General features: G+C 37.4%; 1 protein-coding gene across 1 annotated transcript; it reads right to left on the bottom strand.

Moving 5' to 3' along the window:
* Positions 1 to 8548: 8548 nt before the first annotated feature.
* Positions 8549 to 22225, bottom strand: NMUR2 (neuromedin U receptor 2). Its single transcript, XM_011981229.1, has 4 exons — positions 21387 to 22225; positions 15077 to 15161; positions 12450 to 12575; positions 8549 to 9510 (listed from the first exon to the last, which is right to left on the bottom strand). The coding sequence occupies exons 1-4, from the start codon at positions 22110 to 22112 to the stop codon at positions 9236 to 9238; spliced, it is 1212 nt and encodes a 403-aa protein (XP_011836619.1). The 5' UTR covers positions 22113 to 22225; the 3' UTR covers positions 8549 to 9235.
* Positions 22226 to 22567: the final 342 nt, after the last annotated feature.

A 22567-nucleotide genomic window follows, 5' to 3' on the forward strand; every position in this document is an offset into this window, starting at 1 on the left:
GCCATATTGATTCTTCCTATCCACAATGATGAAATGTTTTTCCATTTGTATGTGTCCTCTCTTATTTCCTTAAGCAGTGGTTTGTAGTTCTCCTTGAAGAAGTCCTTCACATCCCTTGTTAACTGTATTCCTAGGTATTTTATTCTCTTTGTAGCAATTGTGAATGGGAGTTTATTCATGATGTGGCTCTCTGCTTCTCTATTGTTGGTGTATAGGAATGCTTGTTACTGTTGCACATTGATTTTGTGTCCTGAGACTTTGCTTAAGTTGCTTATCAGCTCAAGGGCCTTTTGAGCTGAGATGATGGGGTTTGCTAGATATAGGATTATGTCATCTTCAAACAGAGAAAATTTGACTTCCTCTCTTCCTGTTTGAATACTTTTTCTTTTTTTCTTGCCTGATTGCCCTGGCCAGAACTTCCAATACCATGTTGAATAGGAGTGGTGAGAGAGGGCATCCTTGTCTTGTGCCAGTTTTCAAAGGGAATGCTTCCAGCTTTTGCCCATTCAGTATGATATTGGCTGTGGGTTTGTCCTAAATAGCTTTTACTATTTTGAGATATGTTTTTGTTTTGTGATGGTTAATTTTATGTGTCAACTTGACTGGGCCACAAGACACCTAGACATTTTGGTCAAACATTAGTGTTGGTGTGCCTGTAAGGGTGTTTCTGGATGAGATTAACATTTAAATTCATCTGAATATTAGATTGAGTAAAAAAGATTGCCCTTCCTAATGTGAGTGGGCCTCATCTAACCAACTGAAGATCTGAATAGAACAAAAATGCTGAGTAAGAGGGAAATTCTCCTGCTTGACTGCTTGGGATGGAACTTTGTTCTTCTGTCCTTGAATTGAAGCTTATACCATTGCCTTTCTTGGGTCTTTAGTCCTTAGACTCAGACGGGAATTACACCATCATCTCTCCTGGGTCTCCAGATCTCCAACTACAGATGTTGGGACTTCTCAGTTTCTATAATAATCTGAGCCAATCTTTCCTTCCTTCTCCCCTTCCCTTCCCTCCCTCCTTTCTTCCTTTCCTTTCTTTTCCTTTCCTTTTTCTCTTTCTCTCTTTCTCTCTCTCTCTTTTTCTTTCTTTCTTTCTTTCTTTCTTTCTTTCTTTCTTTCTTTCTTTCTCTCTCTCTCTTTCTTTCTTTCTCTCTCTCTCTCTCTTTCTTTCTTTCTTTCTTTCTTTCTTTCTTTCTCTCTTTCTTTCTTTCTTTCTTTCTTTCTTTCTTTCTTCTTTCTTTTTCTCCTTCCTTCTTTTCCTTCCTTTCTTTTTTTCTTTCTTTTTTATGTATTTATCTATCTATCACCATCATCCATCTATCTATCCATTCATTCATCCATCCTACTGGTTCTCATTCCCTGGAGAACACTAAGGAGAGTTATGATAAGAGACAATATGGTCATGGAAAACTTCTAGAAGGGATGAGATGAGAAGAAGGTGGACAGAAGAATTTTAGGTGAGTTGCAACTTTTCTAAGCGTCATATTCCAGAACCTGGCACTTTATAACACTTGAAAAGTTTTTCCATGTAGCCTGGGTTTCTCCTGTTGCCATCCTCAGCTCATAGGCTCAACATTGACAAGGAATCCCTCCTTGACCAAACTTTAGTCAGGCTCCTTTGAGCCTTGTTTTTACTACGCCTCTCTGTGGCCTCCATCTTTGGCCAGCTGAGGCCAGTTTTAGCTAGACTCCTACTAAGCTGTTTTATAGACCTTGATATCCAGTCAAGCTTCTTTTCATGTGTTTTTTATCTAGTCAACTCTCTCAGCCTCCTAATACCTAATAAAGTTCCTCTTGGCAATTTTTATTGTCTCTTTCACCCTGACTATTGGCTATAAATCCCCACTTGTCTCAGTCATATTTGGAGTTGAGTTCAGTTTCTCTCACCTGTGGCACTAGTCTCTCCCCCCCATTGTAACTGTGTTGAATAAAGCCTTGCTTGCCATTACTAACAAGTTTCCAGTGCAATTACTTTTTCTTTTACACCATTAGGAAATGACACTTCAATAAGTAAAAATTACAGGGTGAAGTTTGAGACTGAATTCTAAGACGTTCTTTCAATTTCAGTCAAAGCATGATTTTAGATTTTTAAAAATCCCAGGGTGAGCCACCCAACAGTTACCTAGCGTATTTTAAAGCTATGTCCTTCTGCTGTCAAGAATTTGGTATGTGTGTAAGGAATACAAGCTATTTTTTAAAGCCAATCAAATTAGATAGATAAACCTATTAATGAAATTCTCTTAAATGAGATCCAAAGACCATTATTACACATTGAAGAAGTATGCTTTTTATGTTATAATTTATTTTCTAAATTATACAGGCTATAATCACTCCTCATTCATTAAATGTAGTGACATATGGAAGGAGCCATGGGCCCACGTCTGGAGAAATCAGTCCTGATATGAACCTATTGACTTATTGTTTCATCTCCGACAAGCCATATTTCCTTTTTGTACTTTAGAAAGTTGGTATAGATTTGTAGCTAAGAGCTGGAGGTCTAGACTTAGAACTAATTGGCTGAATTAAATCTCATCTTCAACATTTATTAGCTGTATAACTGTGGGTAAATCACTTAAGTCCTCTGTTTCAATGTATTTTTGTTCTGTGGGATGGGGATTATAATAGTATCCATCTCTTGGTAAGGTAAAAATGGATGATAAATGTAAAACTCTTAGTAGAGTAGATAGAAAACTCTCAAGTGACATTATGGATACATAAAAGAACTGTTGAACTAGATAATCTTGAAGGCTCCTTCATTTTCTAAATGTCTATAAAATGCATAATGTACATAGGAGTTCAAAATAGGCTGCATGTCTCTCTTGAATCAGGGTCACAGTTAAGAAGAGATAGTGAAAGAATGACTATAAATTTCCTTTCAGTCAGTAATCTGAAAACCTTATAATGTGTTTATAGTGCATTTCCACACTATAAAAAAAAGTCTTCAGCTAAGTAGAGGAGAATGTGGAAAATTTGCATCTTTTTACAGTGAATCCTGTGGGATATTTAAAAACAGATGTATAGGAAAGATAAGTAGATCTGTTGCTATTTTCTGCACTAATATTAATGGACAGCACTCCACAGTAATACTTCCACTGTAGGTTAATTACAAAATGTTGATGAGGCTTTCATGTCATAATTAGCATGCTTCAGCCTATTTCATCTGGTACCTCTGGGTCAAAAATCTGGTACATTGACTATTTTTTTCAATGAGTTAACCACAACTTTAAGTGGCCTATAATTATAACAGTGTTATTGGCATGTATTCTAAAAACAAATCACATATATTACAACAAGATGGCAGAATGCCAGCATATTAATAGCTAGTGGTGTGCTGATAAGCCAGCTAGCTGGGAGAGGAAAAAAGCCCTGATTTGTGGTGTTTGCCAATTTCTCCAGTATAAATATTTTCACTGTGACTGATTTCGAGCTATCAATCATTTGACAACAGGCCTGCAAAAGTCCTAAATATTTAACAGTAAGCTTTTATAAACCAGTCCAAGCCAGTACCAGCACACTCCTGAATCGCTGATACTTTTACATACTGAATTTTTAAGTTGGAATAATGGTACTTCTTTAGCTATCCCACAAATATGTTCATTCAATTAAAATTCATCCATTAAGAGAGTATCTTTATGCAAGACTTAAGTGCGCTTCACAAGAGAGGTTATAATAATTTGAGTCACAGACTACTTTGAGGAGCTAAGCAAAGCTATACACATTTTTTCTCCAAGGGGAAAAAAGTACTAAGAATTTTGAATATAATTTCAGGAGATTCTTGGATCTCCTTACATTCATTCATGGGTGTCAGATTTAAAATGCCTGCTATTTCTTTGAGCTAGAGAAACTAATGTGACAGGCAACATTCTGAATGTCATTGCTTCAGTTCACTAAGCTTATAGATTACTGATGTGCTAAAAAGTCACTATCTCATTGCAAAAGAGTTAAGTTACCAATACAGTCATGTGTCACTTAGTGATGAGGATATGTTCTGAGAAATGCATCATTAGGCAATTTTGTTATTATGCAAACATCATACACAAAACTAGCTGGCATAGCCTACTACACACCTAGGCTATATGGCATAGCCTATGGCTCCTAGGATACAAATCTTTACAGCATTTTCTTGTACTGAATACTATAAACAACTGTAACACAATAGTAAGTATTTTTGTATCTCAACATAGAGAAGTTACAGTAAAAATATGATATTATAATCTTATGAGACCACCTTCACATATTAGTCTGTGGTCTATTAATGACTGAAACATTGTTATGCAGCACAGGATTGTATTTTATTAGTCATGTTAACTGTGTGGACTCTTCTATCATTATTCTAAAACTCAGAGACCACAAGGAATTCATAAAAACATGAGGTCAACCATTAGTAGCATTAAACAATTTAGTTTTGTTTTCTCCCTTTGTTCTATGAATTTTATATGAACCATTATATAAGCTAACTCTAGAACTTGTGATGTTTAAATTTTCATTTTGAAATACTTACTTCCTATATGTATATATGTATGTGTATAGATGTATGTATAAAGAAAAACTCAACCAACATTCTTTTATTCTTTTTTTCCTTTTTGAATCTTATTTCCTCCTGACTACGTCAAATCCCTTTTTCATATGGTCCCAAAGTACTTGTATTTATATTTTGTGGCACACTTCACAATCAGATTTAAGCAATTAATGTTGTCATGGTTTTCAGAAATAATCATGTCTTCTTCGCGACGTCAACTTTCAAGGGCAAGAAGTTTATAACCTGGCATGATGCACATCTCCTAATGGTCACTAAGTAAAGATTTGTTTAAAGGAAGGAGGAAAGAAAAAAGGACCAAAGTTTTAGTCAACCAGTCAAATTGCTAGCTTTAGTTTTAGTGTGTTTCTCTTTCTATTCACTGACAGCAGCAGCATATTTAGTCCTGGTAATTGGGTGTTGATGTTAAGTTGATGTTTAAGGGCTAATAGATTATCATTGAACAATATCTCTACTTTAAAAGGCAAGTAGAAAATTAATTTCTCCTCCATTTCTGAGGTTTTGTTTTGCAGAGCCTTTTCAACTTAATCCTCAAATGGCCACAGAATTTTGCCCACTAATGTAAACCATCATGAGAGAATTCTGATTTATTAAAACTGGGTTGTAATTAGCAGAGTTTCTTTGTTTGTTTTAATGTTGAGTATCTGAATATGACTATTAAATTAACAGATGGTGATGTCAGAGACCAATACCTCCATTTATCGTTGGAATCATTCATTCAACTTATGAACAATTCAGAGGCTAAATGCTGGAACTTTTGTGTTTTAGCATCAGTAACTCCTGAGATTGGGAAGGGCCTTCTTGTACCATAGGGACAACAGGCATGTCATTATAATCACAACTGATTGGGTGGCCAACTGAAAGTCAGGTATCTCTGTCACAAACATAATCTTAGTCTTTTATCTCTTAATATGGTTCCATTTGGAACTGTTGCTTAACTCAATACATTGAAATATGAAGCCAACTCACTTTATCACGTATTTATTGAACATATACCATTGTGATAGATATATTGCCAGGGTTCCAACAACAGAAAAAATGAACACCAGATACATCATGTCTTTGACAAATTTACATTCTGGCAAAGCAAGAACATAAATCACTGAAATAAAAAGCAGAGTGAAGGAAAAGCTTAAGAGACATAAACTGACAGAGAAGTCAGATACAATATCTATTTGAATAAAATCAAGCAAGGCTTCATGGAGGAAGCACTACACTGAGATGAACACTGAAGGATGGGTAGGATAGAAACAGATGGAGATTGGAGATGAAGAGGGCATTCTATGCATGAAGATCTGCAGCTGGGAAAAACTGTGGGATGCATTTGCATAAGAACAGCAAGTAATTCCATTTGAATAGAGTATACATTACTTGTGATGGTATAATGGAAAATTAGTCTAGGAAGTAGTTTTGTCCATATTACATGTGTGAAGAGTATTGTGTAGGTAATAAAAGACTGAGTAAGTAAAAGTGGGTTTGAGACCAGTTGTTGCCATTTGACTTGTCTTGATTCCAAGATACTTCCATCTATACTATATGAAATTAGACATTAGAAATCCAAGTCTAGACCAATTTATGAAAATAACTAAGTTCCTGTTTGGTATAGTTTCTGCTTCTTCTGACCTTTCACCACAGCCCCTCCCTCTTCTCATTCTTCTCTAAGTTGAACTTCTTAGTTTAATCCAATTCCTAATGAGAAATCGCTGATAATGACTTGGCAGTTGGGGTGGGAGAGATAATCATTCTCAGTAGCACTCTCATGTTATAAAGGGGAACTCTTAAAGCAAAGGCTGTAGGACTGTAAGGAATCACACGATAATGGCAGTATATGAGGCAGTAGGTAAATGCAGGCATACCTCAGAGATACTGTGGGTTCAGTTCCAGACCATTGCAATAAAGTGAGTCAAACTATTTTTTTTTTTTGGTTTCTCAGTGCATATAAAAGTTATGTTTACACTATATTGTAGTCTATAATAGCATTAAGTTTTTAAAATGTATTTAAGTTAGAAATATTTTGTGGCTAAAAAACAAAAATGATAATCTAAACTGTCAGTGAGTCATAATCTTTTTGCTAATGAAGGGTCTTGTCTCAATGTTGACAGCTACTGACTGATGAGGGTAGTGGTTGCTGAAGGGTGAGGTGGCTGTGGAAATTTCTTAAAATAAGACACCGAAAAAGTTTGCTGCATCCAATGACTTTTACTTTCATGAAAGATTTCTCTGTAGCATGCAATGCTGTTTGATAGCATTTCACCCACAAGAGAACTTTTTTCAAACTGGAAATCAATCCTCTTCAACTCTGCAGCTCTTTTATTGTCAGTTTATAGAATATTCTAAATCATTTGTTGTCATTTCAACAATGTTCACAGCATCTTCACTAGTGGTAGTTCCATCTCAAGAAACCATTCTCTTTGCTCATCCATAAGAAGCAACCTCTCATTTGTTCAAGTTTCATGATGAGGTTGCAGCAATTCATTAACATCTTTGGGCTCAACTTCCAATCTAGTTATCTAGCTATTTCTACCATATTTGTGGTTACTTCCTCCACTGAAGTCTTGAACCCCTCAAAATTATTCATGAATGTTGGAAGCAACTTCCTTCAAACTCCTATTAATGTTGGTATTTTGACTTCCTCCCATGAATCATTAATGTTCTTAGTTGCATCTAGAATGGGGAATTCTTTTCAGAAGGATCAGTTTACATTGCCCAGATCCATCAGAGGAATCACTATGGCAGCTACCACCTCATGGAAATATGTTTCTCAGAGTTGAAATTATTCCTTGATCCATGGGCCGCAGAATGAATGTTGTGTTCACAGGCATGAAAACAACATTAATATCCTTGTACAACTCCATCACAGCTCTTGGGTGAATAGGTAGGTGCATTATCCATAAGCAGTAATATTTAGAAAGGAACCTTTATTTCGAGCAGTAAGTCTCAACAGTGGGCTTAAAATATTCAGTAAACCATGCTGTAAGCAGATGTGCTGTTATCCTGGTTTCATTTTCCCATTTATAGAGCACAGAATAGATTTAGCATAATTCTTAAGGGCCCTAGGATTTTCAGAATGGTGAATGAGTATTGGCTTCAACTTCAGGTCACCAGCTGCATTATCCCCAAACAAGAGTCAGCCTGTTCTTTGAAGCTTTGAAGTCAGACATTAACTTCTCTCTAGGTATAAAAGCCTTAGTTAGATGGCATCTTCTTCCAAGATAAACCTGTTTCATCTACATTAAAAATCTTTTTTTTTTTCTGTAGCCAACTTCATCAATTATCTTAGCTGTAACTTCTAGATAACTTGCTGCAGCTTCTACATCAGCACTTGATGTTTCAGTTTGCTCTTTTATGTTATGGAGAATGGCTTTTTTCTTTAAACCTCATAAACCAACCTCTGCTAGCGTCCAACTTTTCTACTGCATCTTTCTCGGCTCTCTCTTTCTTCATAGAATTGAAGAGAGTTAGGGCCTTGCTGTGAATTAGGCTTTGGCTTAAGGGAATGTTGTGACTGGTTTGATCTTCTATCCAGACCACTCAAACTTTCTTTGTATCAGCAATAAAGGTGTTTTGTTTTCTTACAATAATTTATGTGTTCACTAGAGTAGAACTTTTAAATTCCTTTAAGAGCTTTTCCTTTGTATTCAAAACTTGGCTAACAGCTACAAGAGGCATAGCTTTAAGCCTGTCTGAGTTTTTTTACATACTCACTAAGCTTAATCCTTTCTAGCTTTTGATTTAAAGTGAGAGACTTGCCACTCTTCCTTTCACTTACACTTAGAGGCCATTGTAGGGTTCTTTACTGGCCTAATTTTAATATTGTTTTGTCTCAGGGAATAGGGACAAATAGGAATAGGCCCATGGAGAGGGACCAAGATGGGGAATGGATGGTGGGTGGAACAGTCAGAACAACACAATATTTATTAAGCTCTCCATCTTCTATGGAAGCAGTTCATAGGTTTCCCAAAATAATTACAATAGTAATATCAGAGATCACTGACCACGGGTCACCATAAGCGCATAGAATAATAATCAAGTTTATTGTTAGAATTATGAAAATTGACACAGAGACATGAAGTGAGCACATGCTTTTGGGAAGAAAGGTGCCAGTGCGTTGCCACAAACTTTCAATTTTTTAAAAAGTGCAATATTTGAGAAGCATAATACAATTAAGCATAATAAAACAAGGTACGCCTGTAGACTGCTGCCAAGGGACACTGATGTGGGCTTCTCACATCACATAAAGTAGAACAGTATGTACACATCTTCCTTCTTTGGCTTACAGTGGCCATTGGTAGCAGGAGTGACAGTCTGACTTGGAATGTAGATGACTCAGGCCAAACCAATTCCAATAATGGAAATTAATCAAGGTATAGGTGCCATGCTTTTCCAGTCATGTTCTTGACATGAACTAGTGAGAGGCACAAGGCAGTTAGAATAATGAAAAGAGAACTAAAAATCAGGCAGTTCTGGGTTTTGAACCCAGATCTAACTCTGAGTTTTCACATTTATTTAAAAAACAAACAAACAAACACAAAAACTAGCAATTGTTACATGAGTTGTAGGAGCCATTCTACTTCTCTAATATGATATAAGAAGGCATACATTATGGGATGTTCCTCTCTGAAGTTCTGAGGCATAGAGGAAAGTCAGCTCTGAAAGAATTCAGGTTTTGTGAAAGTGGTAGCTTTGATAGTTTCTTCATGACATCTGTTCACTAGAGAGGGCTGTTGAGAGGTGAGAGTTGTGCATGGATGACTGACATGGGAACTGGGGACCTATATCTTCGGTTAGCTCCACAAAGTGGCATTGTGTCAGGAAGATGTTCCGCTGGGCAGGTGGCACCTGTGGGTCACGCTGGGAGTGCCACTGTTTGTGGAAAGAAGAGATCACATTCTGGAATGCTGCCTGGAAGCGGCGAGACAGTAGGTTATAGATAATGGGGTTGACAGCTGAGCTCAGGTAGAATAAGACACCTGGAATGCAGGAGATTTAAAAAGATGTGCTGAGAAGAACCTGAGTGACAGGCATGAAGGGAGAAGCATACATATTTACAAAGGCCTAAAATCCCTGTGATTGCCTCTTTTAGAAGTGATAATACATATAAGCCTCTAATTGAGAATACAAAATACTCTTAATAGATCTTCCACCTGTGCACTAAGCAATCAAACACAAAGATTAAAGAGTCTTGGAGTAATTTAGGCTGGCATGGGATCTCTCTGAGATGTTCAGCAACTTTCTTTGATCCCTACTTGTTTAATTAAAGAACATGTTTCCATAACACGAATGAAAGATGCTTAAATATCAGAGGGAAGAGAAATGTTTGTATCTCTTTGGAATTTTACTTAAATCTATAATTTGGAATTGCAAGTAGTGGAAGCAGGTAAATCAGCCAAGGCTTAGTCCCTGCTGAGACTCCTTATAATGCTAAGATATGGCTTCAAAGAAATATTCCTTAGTGTTCTGCTCCTACCTACCCTTTTCCCTTGATGGTTCCTCTACCTTTTGAAGAATTGTATTTTACCATTTATTTCCTCTACCAATTACCCTTCACGTTGTCATTTTCCTGTTTGGAATACACTCTTCCTTTATTGTCTTTTAAAAATTTATTTCTCTAAAGCCCAGAATGAGCTCAAGTTTGGGAATCAGAGGACCTAGTTTCTGATCTTGGCCCTCACATATCCTGTGGCCTTAGACAAACCCTGGCACTTCAGTTTCTTTCTCTGTAAAATGGGAATGCAATTTCCAGCCCAACTCACCTCTCTGGATTATTGTGAGGGTAAAGTTAAGATCCCATCCACAAAGAGGCTGAGAATGGCTAAGAATGTAAAACAAGTGATGGGTACTATTGCCAACGGGTTCCTTGTTGTCCTTATTTATATGGTTCAGGACATTCAGAGTGCTATATCCCTTGTTTACAGAATAAACATGGAAGAATATTAAAGGAGAACATTTCCATGTATTAATACTATTAGTTCATTCAGAAAATAAATATTGATTTAACTCTTATGTGCCACGAACTTCAAGGCACATTGGGAGATAGTGAATTTAGACTTTGTTCTCCAAGATCTTGGAACGGTACTACAGAGACAAGATTTATGGGTAAATTAAATAATTAACAATACAACAATACCAAGCAGTATCTGTTAAAAACAAATATGAGATAACAAATCATGCTATAGCAATTCACATAATAGCAGAAACACAAGGATTGTGGTGGTCATAAAAGATTTAGTGGGGGGTGATTGAACCCTAGCCAGACCTCAAAATGGGTAAGAGATCGTTAAGGAAGATAGGAGAGGGTGATGCAGGTTCAGGGCATAGCACGCACAAATATTCAGAAGCAGGAATGGCCACATGGTGCAGGAATAACGTGCAGAACTCTCTAATTACCAGTTTGATAAGTAGATGGTCTATGAATAAAAATAATAAAAGTTGGGGGATTAAAAGGCAAGTTGGGGGCATTTTCTGTAGGGTTTAAGAGATTTAGACATAATCTAGTGTGCTAATATAAAAAAGGAGGAGATAGTATCTGAACAGGATCATGTCATTATTAAAGCTATAACTTGAAAATCTTAAGATAATTGCCCTGATGCATCCAGAGATATGTAGTCAACTAGTCAAGTCTCATTTGACCTTGTAGTGCTTTCTCATTTATTTAAATGTTTCTGTTTTCTGCAGATTAACCAAAAGGATAAACTGAGAGGTATACATATTTTTGAGCTTTGGTTGCAAATGGTTGAACAGGAAAGTGCTAATGTCCAAGAATAAGCTATACATTAGGCCTGCTGAGTACAAAAAAGAGGGTGACAGAAAATAGATAATATACATGATATTCAGTATAGATGTCATTGTTTCTACTTTGTGTACATCTGGAGCTTAATTTATAAAAGCTGACTTTATCTTTCCTTTCCAGTGATATCTTCGATAATCTAATGAGACCACAGAATCAGCCAGTGACCAGGAGAGGTGGGAGGACAGAAGCGGTCTGAGCCTAAGGCTAACACTGAGTTAGCTGTCACTGACTGAGAAAGAAGAAATTGGGTGGCCATTCTCTGCTCCATTTTAGTAGAAAGAACACTGAACTTGAAGTTAGGTGACTTGGGTGTATTATTTGTTAGCTAAGTGCCTTAGGGCAAATCATTTCTTCTTGTGGAAGTGTTTTACTTTTGACTATACGATGTTAATCATAATACCCACCTAATGACCTTTTGATGATTATAGAAAGATATACAGCAGTTACAGCTTAAAGAGCTCCTTAATGTCTATTACTGCATTTGCTTCTTACCATCAGTCCATGGTTTGTCTACAGGAGGCATTATTGCCATTTTACAGTTGAGGAAACTTTGGTGTGAAGGCAGCCATGTTCTGCAGATCACTCAGAATAGCAATGGTGAAATTGGGGTACAAATCCAGGTCAACTGACTTACTGACCTTTCCACCATGCTTTCCACAATATACTATAGTATCCTCAACAAGCAGAGTCACAGTAGTCTAAAAGGAGAACTTGGTGACCTATGAATACCTTTTGGTTTTCCTTCGTGAGGATATAATACTTACCAAAGGCAATATGAGATTTCAGGAACACGGATGTTTACCAAATAAGAACCAACTGAATTGCATGGTCATTTGGAGCATAATCAAAGGAATCACTCCTTGACCATTTTCCTTCTGTAATCATCACAGTTGGAGTTGAGGTTTTCTATAAAGTAGCCTTGAAAATAGTGATCTGGTATATATGTGTTTGGACCAGTACCAAACATAATCAATCTTTTGAATAAAAGAAAAATCGAATGTCTTCATTATAGCATGGCAGATCCCTGTGATAAATTGGAGTACTTAGGCATTTAAGCAAGATGAAGAAGTTGCTGTTACCTGAATACTAGTCATGCACCAAATTCAGCTAAGGTTTTACCTGACACCACATGGACGAGGTTGAACACAGCAGCCAGGGATTCAGTCCACTCCTTCACAAAGCTGAAGAAGAGTCGGTCAATGTGGAATGGGGCCCAACAGATAGCAAACACTAAGACCAAGATAACTGAAAATGGATGATAAATGGGAGAGCAGAAGGCAGTCTGTGCAAGGATAGGTATACAATGCTCACTCTGAGTCAATCATTTCTTCTAGCAGTTTTTCCCTTCAACTTTGTTAAACTGTAACAGTTATAGAGGCAAACTAGATCCCAAAGAGCCTCAGTACAAAACATTTAAAACACAAGAATGAATTGTATAAGATCTAGGATCAGTTTTCCATAAGATTATACAAGATTTCTTGTATAATGTAAAACTTTTTAGAACATTTAAAATAGTACTTAATTCATTTCAAATTCCTGAAAACATCTTATTGTAAAAGATAAATAATAAACTGTTAAATGTATATATAAATTCATCTTGTTATTATAGGAATAATTAGAAGTCTCTCTGAATTCAGTAATTTAAAATTCTGTAATGGGTAGGCAAGGAGAAAGAAGAGATCAAACAACCACAAGCATAATAGTACTTTACAAGTATCTTTTGATTGGAAGGGATGTGTCTGTCATATTATAAATTGCTACAGCACAGAATTCCTTCCAATCTCTTATTTTCACCTACCAAAACAGAGACTGGTGTTACTGTAGTTTCTCTTTGGGGCATTTAAGCACCACAAATTTAAACACACACACACATACACACACAAACTTTTTCTTTTTCCTTTTAAAGTTGTAAATACTTTCCTTTGCTAGACATGATGCTTGGGATTTGCCTAAAGATAATCTTCTGGGGCTGGGGGAAAGATAAGGGTATACATGAAACAAGATTAGCTATGAGGTGATACTTTCTGAAACTGGGTGATGGGTACAGGGGTATTCATTTTACAGTTTTCTGTACTTGTGTACAGATATGAAGTTTTCATAGTAAATAGTATTATACATACATTTCCTGTTGGCATTAAACACATTCAGAGTAAGCTGTTTGCCTGTGTGGTATGGTTTCAAAGATATCTGTAGGTTTCTACTGAATTTGCTAACCCAAGAAAAGTCCCTAATCTGTTCACTACTGCCTACAATTCCCTTTAATTAAAACTTTAATTCCTGACAGGCATGGTGGCTCAGGCCTATAATCCCAGCACTTTGGGTGGCCAAGGGGTGGATCACCTGAGGTCAGGAGTTCAAGAACAGCCTGGCCAACATGGGGAAACCCCATCTCTACTAAAAATACAGAAATCAGCCAGGTATGGTTGCACACGCCTGTAATCCCAGCTACTCGGGAGGCTAAGGCAGGAGAATTGCTTGAACCTGGGAGGCAGAGGTTACAGTGAGCTGAGATGCCACTGTACTCCAGCCTGGGCAATAGGGAAAGACTCCATCTCAAAAACAACAACAACAATAACAAACAACTTTAATTCCTGTTAAAGTTGAACCCCATACCAAGGCAAAATCTTTATAGCATATGCTGTTATTGTGATTTTAATATGAGTGAGCTTCATGGGTTTTTTTTTTTTTTTTTTTTTTTTTTTTTTTGTGAGAGTAGATTATGACCAAGGAGAAAAGGGTAGGGATAATGAAGAAACTATGTTTCTTAATAGAGAAAGTCAAGTGCCAGGAGGGGCTAAAATATTTCCAAGAAATAACTCTTACAATCGAGAAGACCCACTTCAGGGACTTCACAGTTTATTTTTTGTTCAGAAATGCTGTATAGTTACAGTGAATGTTTCATATGCATATTAGCCTGGATGATTCATTGCTTCTAAACTTTAGATTTTGATTTGCAAAATATATTATAAATCTCCTTTCCCTCATCAGTAACTCTCATACAGTAGTACTGCATCATATATTTTTATAGCATTCTTTTGGGAGACTGTGGCTCAGTAAGTGAATTTTTAAAAAGGTCCTATTTATTCAAAAGTATACTGTTTGAAACAAAGTTATACAATGTCATATGTGAAATGGCTACTTGGAGAAGCTTGCCAGATGTTCTTAATCTGGAACTAAAAGATCCCATAGAGTCTATGAGTATCAGGGGTTGGTTCATGACCTCCTGAAATGGATTGTGAAATCTTGTGTGTATGTATGCATATTCTTTTTTTTTTTTTTTTTTTTTGGAATGGAGAGTCTACCGCTTTCATCATATTTTAAAAGAAATCCATAATACAAATAGGTTAAAATCCTGTTCATTTCACAGAGGGGGAAAGTGAGGCTCAAAGGCTGAGAAAGTGAATGTAATTTACAAAACACCACACAGATTGTATGTCAGTGGATAAAAGTGAGCGTGTTGTTTTGAGGGTTCAAAACTGAAAATGAAACAAAACAGACAGGTCCTAGAAGCTTGAAGAAGCAAAGGAAGACAGATCACCTAGCATTGATATAGACCATTAGGGAGGTGTCTTCATTTTATATATATATATATCTCTCTCTCCTTTGCTCCTTGATCTTAATCTACTCTCATAAATACGGTTTCAGGGTAAATTGGAACCTACCCCCAGCAGCATTTAGTTAGTACCAAATGTAACTCCTTTGGTCTTGTGAACAAAACAAAACAAAAACCAAAATGGAGCACTTACACAGCATCTTGTTGACTGATTTTCTGCAGGGTCTTTGAATATTTGCATTCCCTTCATGTGCCTCAAGTGATTTGTCTTTCTTTAGCTAAAAGGGAAGTAAGTTGGGAGAGATGGTAAGAAAGAGAAACATTTTTCCCTCCTGTTAAAATCTGAGAAACATAACTCAAACACTCATTTTGAACACAGAAGAACTGGGACCTAGAGAAATGTAAGAATATGTCAAACGTTTAACAGTACATTGAAGGTGGAATTGGATTCAGGTCATCTACTCAACTGGATAAATGATTGTGGCCAAGTAGTAGCGCAATCATGTTTCATATACAGTTATGTGGAGCGTTGGCTGTGTAGCATGTTAATAGGTGTTCCATGAAAAATGTAAAATTCTGAAGTTCAAGAAAAGTTAGGCTTTTCAATCTATTCATTCACTCATTCATAATTATTAGACATCTCTTAAAGTGAAATCCCTCTGCTATGTGCTGGATAAGTAGTAGAAAACGAAAACAGGAATTCTTCTCGCCTCCAATATTTACTGTGGATCTTCTCAGAAACTTCAATATGCTGATGGGCATTATGAATTTTCAAGGGGAACAGTGTATCAACTTTCCACTTAGCCCCCCGTCTACCTTCCACACTCACATCGCCTACTCACATCTTAGCCAAAGGAAGATAGTGTTTCTTTGACTAAACAATATTTTCCCCAACCGTTTTCAGTGGATTACCTTGTACCATTTTGACAAACACAAACTGGGAAATGTTGTTTTAATATTACAGTAATATTAATTACTGAAAAGAGTGTATGTGTTTCTGAGTTAAGATGTTTAAAATGTATTCATCCTTGTTGGAAGATATGGAGATCCTTGATGTAACATTTGAAACTTATATCTATCAACACTACTTGTATGCACAGTCTTCTTCGCTGAGTTCAAGTCCTGCCTGTTCCCAAAAGATTTTGATGGCCACTTTAGCCCACTGTCGTCTTCTTCCTTTGAACTCCCACAGCACTGAAGATCTACATCATTCATCCAGTTGTGGAAGTTTTTCTCTTTATTCTACAAATTTTTTAATTTGTGGGGATGTTGGCCAAATAAAGGAAGCTTTAAGGACTCATCTTAAAATACCATCAAATATCCAGAAGTTAGTATATTACATAGTGAATATATATTTGCCCATTGGTTCTCTAGCATTTGCTTCTCTCTTCTCTTACTAATAGTACCCTAATTTTTCCTTAGGGAATGTACTCCTTCCCCATTCTTAATCTTTAATTTGGATAGAGGTGTCACTCAACTTCAACTCCAGGTATACTCCCTAAACAATTTAGCCAATCAGCTTGTCCTATCCTCCAGTCACAATGATTGAATAATGGGGACCAATGAGATTTCAGATATTTGCTTATACTTCTGAAGATGCAAGTTTTTATTTATTTTTTATTGGGACTGCCAGAGGGAGTCCTTCTCTGCATATGAGGTCTGGAATTACAAAAGTTTTTTTTTTTTCTTCCACAAAGAAAAAGTGCTTGGAGCCACCAAAAGATGACTGTGTGCAGTTTGAGGTTGAAACCAACACCATGGACAAAAAAAGCAAAGAAACAGAAATAAAGCTAGGTTTATAATGAGAGTGTGTGTTTTATTTAATTAATCTTCACCAAGAGCTAGCTCTGCTTCTGAAGTTTTCATGTCTATGCTCCCTTTGGGATTTACCCAGGGTTGGAGTCTCTCATTGGCAATGTAAAAAGTCCGGGCTAATTGATTGAAGCCATCAGGTGGAACGAAAATTTAACTTATTTTATACAGTCATGGCAGTAGATTAGAATCAATCTGTTTAGTTACAGGTAGATAGATTCTAATTCAAGGTAAGAAATAAATGTTGATTATGTGCAATAATGGAACAAACTGCTATAAGAAGCAATAATCTTCCTGGGTTGGATAGCATTTTGAAGGAATATTTCAGAAAAGGTATTTGAAATTAAATAGACTTGGAAGAGTGGGTCATTAAAAGTTGCCTCTAAACTTCAGCAAATCCATATCCAGTCTTCCTAACAAACATATATGCTCCTTGCAGTTAGGTAGCACTCAGGACCACATAGGATCTCAAGAATCCTCTTGGATAATGTATAAACCTGGCCATTTGTCTCTTGAATATATCGGAGTGTTCTACATATATCTGTGTCTTCATAAAGTAAAGGATTAAAGACTCTGTGATCTTAGGACTAGACAGGAAAAATCTGAAGGTGAAAAGTATTATTAATGCAATAGTAAAACAAAGTCATACAGGTAGAGTGCTTATCTCAGTGCCTGGCACATGATACTCAGCAAGTTGTATATTACTGCTATTACGGTGATTCTGATTATTATCCACAGCATACTAAACAGACATCAGAAAAACTGATTTTTAAAAAATAGAGTTGTTTGTTTATATATGTGAGGTTACTTTTATGGAGTACTGAGTCTCTTTTAGAAATTCTTTTCTCATTGTAACCACTCGCTCACAGGGAGTGCCTGTACAGATACAAAGAAGGCAGATACACGGAGAAGAAAAACACATTCAAGGTTAGAGCAACACATCAAACTTCAAACTTTACTAACTCATCTTAGATTAAATCTATTAAAGGTTCTAATTATTTCATGCCATTTAAAAAGGTTGTGGTTTTTACAAGATGAAGTTATTCTATTATTTTATTTCAGTCCATAATTAACAACAATAAAAAATATTGAGATATATTAGTCACTTCCTGCCTTGTGTTTAACAATTCTCAATGGTAATTTCTCCACCCCAAGGAACAATTTTTAAAAAATCAAACATCAAACAAATAGTTCACACAATGTTTTTATGAACAGGCTTCCTGTAGCAGCATAGTTTACACTAAAAAGAAAGTCATGTGCTGATGAATTGTTGCATATCTTGCAGCTTCCTTAGTTTATAGTGACACAACTAGCCAACCAGAGGAAGAGTGAAAAATTGATTACTTACGTATAGTATACATTGTTCCAACAGAATTTGGAGTGGTTGGCAGAATAGAATACAATCAAAACAGTTAGTCTAGACAATATTAAATGCTGCTTTATCATTGAATAATTTCACTTCCCTACAGATGTTTAGTAAAGTAGATATTCAACCATTCATTATCCTTCTCCACCCCAAAACTTTTATTTTACAACTCAGGTTACAAAAGGGGGAGTGAAAAATTGTGATTACTATTACTAAATATTGTGATTATTAAAAGTTGTGATTACTATTACTAAATAGTGTGATTACTAAAAATCGTGATTACTTTCTTTAGCTACATAAGAGCAAAGTGAAAGGGAGGTTCGTGAGGTTATTATTCAGGTTGATACATTATGCTGATCAGTTGTTTACACTTCTTGAAATCACTCTACCAGATGTTCATTTATATAGTTTGTGGGACTTAGTTTCAGAATACAAAGATTATAACATACGTTTTGTGTAAATATCTCTATATTCTTAATATAATCTACTTATTAAAAAAAAAATCAGTGCAACCCTGTATTGGCATGGTTGAATTCTGCTGCAATTCATACATCCATCCTCATTAACTCAATCATGAATGCGGCATGCAGGAGATGTAAGAACTAAATCAGACTGTCACCAGAACTTCCTCCCAAATGTGGAGGAACTTGCCCTAGAATTGTCTATTTTCTATCTCTATAATGTTCAAACCCTGGAGAGCAGATCGGTGGTGGCTGTGTACTGGAATGATGCAGCGTGACTGAATGCTGAGCTATGAGCACAGATACGGGTTTCCTCCTTCCCTGGTCCTGTGATTTCATTAGTCTTAGACTTGCTGCCTTCTGAAAGCAGTGGGTCCCAGAGTCAATCACACCTTCAAACTTTCCAACAGAGTCAATTACTTAACAATCATTAGGATTGCTTATGTCTCTTTGACATAATATTTCCAAGTCTTTGTTTTAAAGGTAGAGAAGCTAAAGCCCAACAATGAAGGAAGTAATTTAGCCTCATTTATTCACTGAGCTTACAGTCTAGTTGGGAAGAAAAAAATTAATTAAGGAATCCACAAGTATGGAATTGTAAATTATAATGAAGGAAAATCACTGAGAGCCGTGAGCACCTGCAACAGGAAATGGGAATGCTCAGGAAATCTGGGAGAGCTTCCCTGAGGAAGTGTTATTGAAGTATGACATAAAGAATAAATGAGGGTTAGAAAGGCAAAAGGGTAGTGGTGGCAGACAGTAGGAACATTACAGGCTACAGGTATATTGTACATAAAGGTCCTCAGGTCAGTGACAGAGAATAGGGTCTACTTTTCCTGAGTTTCAGTATAGAGATTTTTAAATTCTTCTAGGAGTGACTTTGTAAGCAGTTAGTTTCTTTCCTGGTGTCCTCTGGTACCTGGATAACAGCTCATCCTTCCTGAAAACAGGCTATCAAAAGTTGCATTACATACCCAAAGCAAACCAGGGTGGTTTTTAAACTTCTGTTTGAGCTATCACTTAGCTCATAATACAAGGTAGCCATGGACTTTTGATAATAAAACACAATGAAACTGATTATAACAAATTGGAAGAGGAAATGTGCATTTCCTACTCAAAGTTAAATATTTTTCCCAAATTGACCCAAAATAGGTGATTCTTTGGCATTGGATGAGATAATACTAAGTTCTGGGTGGGTATTTCTCATAGGACTTTCTTTGGAGTTGTATAGAAGTCTTTTCGCTTCAGTGAGATTTGCAAGACATTCTTAAGACATGGTTGTGAGCTAGTGCGGGGTGGTACATGTCTCTGGGAATATAGGTGCTAGCCCTCCAGGAGGGGACTGGCACAGCTCTCTGCCTAAGTAGATTTACTCTTGTGCCCAGATGTCTGTGACACTTAGAATTTGTTCTTCCTACTTAGACCTTGCTATTCACCTTAGGGACAACAGGTATTCAAAAGGACTACCATTGGGCGCTCGCTTCTGACAATCAGCTTCTCAGAGATGGACTGAAATAGGAGTATATTCGTTGTCATGTAACGTATGATGTCAGAGCCGTCTCAAAGCAAATAATGTGAGTGTGATGTCTGCTTGTCCTCTCATTTAAAACTCACGTTGCTTCACCTCACAGGTTTTTTTTTTTTTTTTCTTTTTTAAAAGGAATCATAGACTGTTAGAACTAGAGGGTACATAGATATGATCTGATGTAACCTTTTCATTTTATAAATGGGAAAACTAATTCCAGGAGAATTATGTGGCTTGCCTAAAGGCATATTATGTGTCTACTGTAGATCTGGGAGTCTAAATGGTCTCATAACTGTTTACTACACAAGCTATAATACCTCCCTTAAATGGATGTAAAATTGTCATTGTCAAGAACTTTTCTCTTCATGAATTTGGGTGCAGAATATACCAGAGAGGAATTACATAGACTCATTCCTACCCTTATTAAAAATAGTTTCTCTCAGTTAATTTATTACACCCCCTTCTAAAAAAGAAATCAGTTTATCACCATAAACATAGGAAAAGAACCTCTAATTATATATGTTGCAAAATAAGTGATATCTTTTTCTTAATTTCAGATAGCTCTTACTCACATTTTTTTACTCTATCTCATGTGCTGTTTACTTCCTTATCTCTCAATCTGCACCTGCTCAAAAGAAGCTCAAGTTATCTCAGTCATGTCATTAATATATATGACTATATATAATATATAACTATATATAAACAAATATAGATAGATAGATATAGTTTTATTTTGTTTTGTTTCAACCTCATTTTAATGAAAGGGTCAGAGCAGCCACAGGAAAGGTCTGATTTTAAAACTGAATACCTATCTGGGACTATAAAATAGGCAGGGATAGTTGATAGTTTGTGTTATACTCAGACCAACTTGGTGTAGAGGAAAATCTCAATGCAGGCAGTGGCTGGGGGCTGGAAAGTGACAACAGGATGCGGAGGAGTCTCTCAGGCTGTGGCCACCTCACCCCAGATCGCCTGATGTGCTTTTTTACAATGAGGCTCCACCTCAGACCTACTGAATCCCATTTTCCTGGGGGTGAGGTATCCATATTGCTACCCAAAGTAAGTTTTCTGGATGGTTCTTAGGAACATTTAGATATGAGAACCCATATCTTATTTAGATATGAGAAGACGAGCTAAAGGAAATAATAAATAGTGGTGGTTACCATTCATCTCATTTGAGGCAATTTCTTTAATGCCTTGATTTCCCATCTGAGCTCATTCTATTTTCCCTCTGTTCCCTTCCATTTCTGAATTTCCCCAATTCTAAGTTTTTCTCTGAACTTTGAGCCTGTGAAAACAGAAGTGATGCTGCCTTAAGCCAGCCAGCCTAGATACTCACTCTGAGTGCCATGAGGTAGTAGAGGACACTGATGACAGTCATGGGGAGGAAGTAGAATAGGAAGGAGGTGACCTGGATGATGAAATTGTAGATCCACATGGGCTTGATGACCGTACAGGTGGCCGAACCTGGGACCAGGGACCCATTGGGGAAGTAGTGGAACTTGATGCCGTGGATGCTGGTGTTGGGCAGGGAGAAGAGCATGGAGAAGCCCCAGACGATGCCGAGGATCCTGAGAGCCCGGCGCCGGGTGCTCTCCAACTTGGCGCGGAACGGGTGTAGGATGGCCACGTAGCGCTCCACGCTGATGGCGGTGATGCTGAGGATGGAGGCGAAGCACACGGTTTCAAAGAGGGCCGTCTTGAAGTAGCATCCCACAGGCCCGAACAAGAAGGGGTAGTTGCGCCACATCTCATAGACCTCCAGGGGCATTCCAAGGAGCAGGACCAGGAGGTCAGAGACCGCCAGGCTGAAGAGGTAGTAGTTGGTGGGTGTCTTCATAGCCTGCTGCTGCACAATCACCAGGCACACCAGGACATTGCCAATGACCCCCACCACAAAAATTGGCACATACACCACAGACACGGGGAGGAAGAAGTGGCTGCGCCGAGGTCCGCAGAGGAAGGCCAGATACTCCTCGGTGCTGTTCAGGTGTTTCTGGAATGGATCTTCCAGTTTCTGCTGGTAGATCCAGGAAGCATTCTGAAGTTTTTCCATCCCTGACATTAAAATCCAAGGTCTGAGCCTCCCCTGGTATGAGGCTCTGTTTCAAGCTGAGCCAGGAAAAAAAAAAAAAAAAAAGAGAGAGAGAGAGAGAAAGCAGTCAGGAAAATCACAGGCTTAGTGAGGAAGGCTGGGAGAGAGTAAATGTTTCAGCCTCAAAGGTAGGCTGCCTGGACCGCCGATCCCTTTTGAAGAGTCCCAGAGACACAAGCCCCTCCCCTTCACAGGCTGAGGGCCAATGAGAGTGTGTCAGGCTGCACCGGAAGAGAGGAGTGCTGGCTTTGTGTCAGGGAACAGGGGAGGAGGCAGAGACCTCTCTCTGAGTGGGAAGGAGCTGGGAAGGCAGAGCTGACACAGAAGAAACCACTCTGACTTCATGGATGGGCATTTTGAGCAATGCATGTTGCAAAATTGTGAGAATCTGGGCGGACATAGAAATCAAAGTTGCAGGGTCATGG

The sequence above is a fragment of the Mandrillus leucophaeus genome, unplaced genomic scaffold (assembly GCF_000951045.1).
Source record: "Mandrillus leucophaeus isolate KB7577 unplaced genomic scaffold, Mleu.le_1.0 Scaffold222, whole genome shotgun sequence".
Lineage (NCBI taxonomy): Eukaryota > Metazoa > Chordata > Mammalia > Primates > Cercopithecidae > Mandrillus > Mandrillus leucophaeus.

What these genes read in the sequence shown, in the direction of transcription:
- NMUR2 (XM_011981229.1), bottom strand. Translation starts at nt 22,112, where the DNA reads ATGTCAGGGATGGAAAAACTTCAGAATGCTTCCTGGATCTACCAGCAG. An exon ending in ACTACCTCATGGCACTCAGA is followed by an intron (nt 15,162 to 21,386) that starts GTGAGTATCTAG and finishes CTTCCCTTTTAG; the next exon opens with CTAAAGAAAGACAAATCACT. An exon ending in CCTCGTCCATGTGGTGTCAG is followed by an intron (nt 9,511 to 12,449) that starts GTAAAACCTTAG and finishes CCTGCATTCCAG; the next exon opens with GTGTCTTATTCTACCTGAGC.